The 5,014-nt window shown below is 44.5% G+C and overlaps 1 protein-coding gene across 1 annotated transcript in view; it reads left to right on the forward strand.

Annotated features, from left to right (window-relative positions):
- The first annotated feature begins 245 nt into the window (after window positions 1-245).
- The window catches only part of LOC102385406 (WD repeat-containing protein on Y chromosome-like), a 44,483-nt gene continuing 39,714 nt past the window's right edge, over window positions 246-5,014 (forward strand). The window contains exons 1-3 of the mRNA XM_014527959.2: window positions 246-840; window positions 3,277-3,541; window positions 4,050-4,199. Of these exons, the coding sequence (XP_014383445.2) occupies window positions 719-840; window positions 3,277-3,541; window positions 4,050-4,199 (537 nt within the window). The 5' untranslated portion in view covers window positions 246-718. The remainder of the gene's footprint in view (window positions 841-3,276; window positions 3,542-4,049; window positions 4,200-5,014) is intronic.

Raw genomic sequence — 5,014 nt, forward strand, 5'->3', positions numbered from 1 at the left:
CCCAACAGAGCCCCTTCCAGTCATTAAAATACCAGTATTCGTTAGGTTCATCGTGCGAAGAGAGCTGAAAGACATGCATCGTTTTCAGCGTCACTAATGATCACAGTATCTCTTCATCAGTACCACTGCTAATCACCAGGTTAATCATAAATTGACCAAAAGCTGCTCTATGCACTGACCCATCTCCAAGTGAAATTCTTTCACACTGAAAACAGTCCTCCTACATTGCTGCTAAACTTCTTTTCAAGGGAGTGGATCTTGTCACATCAGCCCAGGCTAGTAGCCACTGATCTATACCTTTCTGAATGACCCCGCTGTCTTCCTGTAACATATTCGCCTGTTGGAGGATCTGGGTGGGAAGGGCTCATCGGCACTGCTGTCTGAGAGTGTGTCAACTCATCTGCTTGGATTATATGCCATATTGTGGATTAGTAATTGAGATATTGGTGTAGCTTGCATTGATGAGCAGCATGCGATTCACCCAGGTTGCATTCCAGTCTGCTTCATGAATGTCAACCAGGGCTTCTTGAAAATATTAGTATTTGGTCACAAGTAAGTTCACTGGGAGACCTCAGAGCGAGCTCAGACAAGGGCTCCCGTAGTGCTCCAGATGAAAAAAATTAGCTCTTGATTTCTTGGCAAGAAGAAACTAGTGAATTCACAAGAGGGGTCTCTCGGTGGCACATGCTAATTTGGCTTGTCGCACTGGGAAAAGGCCATGAAAAACCATCGTACTTTCCGAAAAGGGGGCAAGGTAGCTGAAATGTCAGCAATGGACAAGCGCAAGCAGAAGACTTCCTGGGGTGTGTACATGCAAGAAGTACCCGCAAGCATAACACGGTAAGTCTCTGGCTGATAGTCACCTATTTATTAAGACATGTTGATACATCATTGGTTTTTAAATTGACTTCTAGGGTTTTTAGCCATGCAGGTCAACAGTTGTCAGCTGAATTTGCAGAACACTTGAGCCACATCCTCATCCATTACCAGGCAAGAGTGAACATTGTTCTCTATACACATCATCTACACCACCAACCATTTTCTGATGTGCTATAGTTACTTCTTGTTAGTATGACTCTACTACCATGTATGTTAGTATGTAGTTGTTAGTATGCCTCTATTACCATGGCTGTTAAGCATTTTGTATGCTTTTTTTGTGAAAAGACAGTAATAAAATAACCAGTATATGAAGACTTGCACTTATTCAAATCTTTTCTGTATAAAATTAGGATTTAGCCTATTGCCTGTCAAAACAGCAGCATATTTAACATGAAAAAATATTGTTTATTAGTTGATGTCTCCCCTGTAAACACAGAAATAGTAGGCATTGGAGTTGTTATTTCTTGCAATCCACTCAGCTACCAAAGTTGGGTATTTTTCTCTCTCGCACACTTAGCGAAGACGATGTATTATTACAGTGCCGTTTGCTGTTAGGATTTTTAGGAGCTTACTTTTGGAGTTGCATACTTCAGAAAAAAAGGCATGGGTAGAGCAATCTGCTACTAGATGTAGACTCAGAGGGTCAGATCCACAGCTGGGTAAGTCAGTGGAGCTGTGCTGATTGACACCATCTGGAGATGAGGAGGAATTTTCTCACCTTGAGAGTGGTAAAACACTGGAACAGGTGACCCAGAGAGGTGGTGGGATCTCCATCCCTGGAGGTTTTTAAGGCCTGTCTAGACAAAGCTCTGGCTGGGATGATGTACTTAGGGCTGGTCCTGCTTGGAGCAGGGGGTTGGACTAGATGTGACCTCCTGCGATCCCTTCAACCTTCAATTTCTATGATTCACTGATTCTAAGATTTGGCCCTGTGTTTGTAGCCTAACTGTAGTCTCTTTTATTTCAACATGGGAATGCTGTGGAAGCAACACTAGGGATAGGAAGGACGTTCCTACATAAAAATCCTAGCTCCCTGCTTTGGTCAGGACCACAGATGCATCCTGGCCATACTCCTTCAACTGGGAGAACAAATATGAAGTCCCATGGGTGAGGTGGGGAATGAAGTGGGGTTTGGGGAAAGTGTCTTTGGTACTTTTTAGAAACATGAAGGAGAAACAGGGATAGGAAATGTATGCAGGGGTCAAAATGCATTTCCTTATCAGAGGCAGGCAAGGTTCTCGGGGTAGATGTGGTATCTTTTATTAGACCGGTGGGGTAGTTGAAAAAAAGTTATTTGCAAGTTTTTGGGCACAAACACCCTTCTTCAGGCATAGGGAGTCTCTGCTGATCTGAGATTTTCAAGAAATGAAAGAAGCTAAAAATGTGACAGGAGGCCAGTGAGAATGTAAATAGGTGGAAATTAGGAAAACAATGGGTAGAGAAGGGAGGAATGAAGGGAAAATAATGCCAATGGTAAGCAAAGGGGGTCTGCTGTAGTTACCTTCCCCAAGGTAGAAGAGAAGCAGCGTGTGGAAAAAGTAAATAGTTGGAAATTAGGAAGACAAAGGGTAGAGAAGGAAGGGAGGGATATCTTCGTGATGTCTTGGGTAGATGCGATATCTTTTATTAGACCAACTAAATAGGTGGAAAAAAATGTTCTTTGCAAGCTTTCGGGCACAAGCGCCCTTCTTCAGGCATAGGGAGACCCTGCTGGAGTTGTGTGTTGTCCAAGGTAGAAAAGAAGCCACAACCAGCAATCCTTTCCCTGTCAAACAATGGCACCTAAAGGAAATGGCAAAGCAGCTTGGTCTACTTCAGTGGTGGGCAACTATGTCGGGCGGAGAGCCGCTTACTGAGTTTTGGCAAGCCATCAACAGGCAGCCCAGGGCAGATAAATATTATTTTTCGAATTTTTTTAGGGGCCCCGCAAGCTAGATAGAATGGCCTGGCGGGCTGCATCCGGCCCCCGGGCCACATGTTGCCCACCCCTGGTCTACTTGCTTCATCTTCTTTTCCTGCTTTCTCTCGTTCCACTTCTGAATTTATTGCAACTAAAGGAAAAATTAATACGTGTGCTCTCCTCCCTGCCACATTGTCATTCATGAAGACAGAGAGTCAGAGAGCTATAGCTATTCACAGGTGGGTGAATGTGGAGGTTTTCTAGTGCTTCCCGGTGTCCCATTTGAGGTACAGTGAGTCTGACTTCAACAGGAGATGTGAGTGCAATGCATTCAGTAAGTCAGGTGCCCAGTGTCTTGAGCTGGGCATCTAAATGTGTGATTTTAGAAAAGGTCTGAATGACCTGCTCAAGTCCTTAGTAATAGCTGGATGCACAGGCTCAACATCAAGATCCATCATGACCATTTGTGTTTTGGTTGGGTTTTTTTTTCCTACCAGCTTTGATCAGAATCAAAACCCTCGTCTGGAAGAAGAGCTGGAGCTAGGTCACTTGCTGCACCTGAAAGAGCTGTTTGCTAATCTTCCACCTGCAAGGGAAGAAGCAGACAGAAACGCAGAAAATAAAGGCCGGTGGCTGAAGCCCCCTGGAAAACAGAAAGAAAAGCCACCGGGGAGCCTGACGCTGCAGGAGTTTCAGACGGCCTTTTCCGAGCTGATCGGTTCTGAGTCCTGGAACAACCAATTGCAGCTGCTTTTCAACAAGGTGAGCATTTCAGGGGCGGGATTTCGAGCACTCCAGCTCCACCCCAGTTTGAAACACTGCTGCTCTGCTAATCCAGGCCCCAGCTGTCTCTCTCCTGCTCCCCTCACTTCTCATCTAGTGACACCAGTCCTGCATCCAGTCCTTTCACTTGCTACCTGCAGCTTCAGCATTAATTAACTGATTCTCCTTGTATCTAGTGGAGTTAAAATGCGTACCTGAGTGCGTAAAAGTGCTCTGATTTTATATCACACCTTTCTCAGGAACACATGAGTGAGGGCAATGGAGAAAATCATCCTTTTGTCCTGATTGTAAGAGTATCTGTTCATTATGTGCTGTACAGTGCTGAGCACAAACGAATCCCAGCCTCATCTGAGATGTCTAGACATGGCTGCAACGTAAATAAGCATAGCAAAACATGATATTCCCAAAGAATAGGGAGCTCAGACATGCAACCTGTGAAGTCACACATATTTTATCCTTCTCCTTGTTTGCCGCTGCGATCTTTCAGGTTGACGCCACATGCGAGGGTCTGATTGACTGGAGCAAGTTCTGCGCATACATGCTGCTATATTACAAAGAGCGGCACTCCGCGAGGAGAGCCAAAAAGGAGATTTTCCAGGAGACGCAGCCCCTCGTCCGACACTGTGTGCAGAACAAGGTAAGCGGCTGGGAGAAGGGATGGAGTAGTTAAGGTCTGTGACATGCCAATGCCTGGTGTCACCGTTTGCAGGTGTTGCAAGCAGCTCCGCAGTATTGCACTCATTGCTTTGACGGTGTTCTTCCTTCACCAATGCATCAGGAAAATGCATTAAAAAATGCGAGCTTCTCTCTTTCCCCTCAACCTGACATGGCCCAGGAAGAAGCATGCTAGCAATGTTTCACACACAGCCGGGATGTCTTCTTGCTTTATATTTCTAGAAAAGTTTAGGAAGCAATTCTCGACTCCCTTACTTGAAAACTGAAATGTTGACACCATCTAGAGTTTCCTGGTAAACAGCAAATATAAAGGGAAGGTTTCAAGCCTGAGCACTGCATGTGGACCCCAGGATTACTTCTTGTATTAACCCAGTGATAGCATTTTTAGAAATGTCTCCGTTATAAAGGAGAATCTATAAATCCTTGCTCATTTTGGCAGTCCTTACTCAGGCAAAATGCCCACTGAAGTCCATGGGAAGAGTTGTCTATGAAAATGCTAGTAAAGAGTGAATGATGCCATTGTAATGGCAGTAAAATGCTTGTCTGGACACTTGTATCTCAAGAGAGGTCCCTTTGTTGGGTGAACATAATCATCCATTTCAAGGTCACCTTGGTTAAGCATTTCCTCTCTAATTTAAAGGTTCCCGGGTCATATTCTGCTTTGTTTTTTTCCTGAAGGCTGAATGACAGACAAGTACATGATAGGAAAAGAGCGAGCGAGTTGTGATTTATATTGTTCTATGGTTTAAATGCAATGTTTTAATTTGAATTTTCAGC

The sequence above is a fragment of the Alligator sinensis genome, unplaced genomic scaffold, assembly GCF_000455745.1.
Source record: "Alligator sinensis unplaced genomic scaffold, ASM45574v1 scaffold282_2, whole genome shotgun sequence".
Lineage (NCBI taxonomy): Eukaryota > Metazoa > Chordata > Crocodylia > Alligatoridae > Alligator > Alligator sinensis.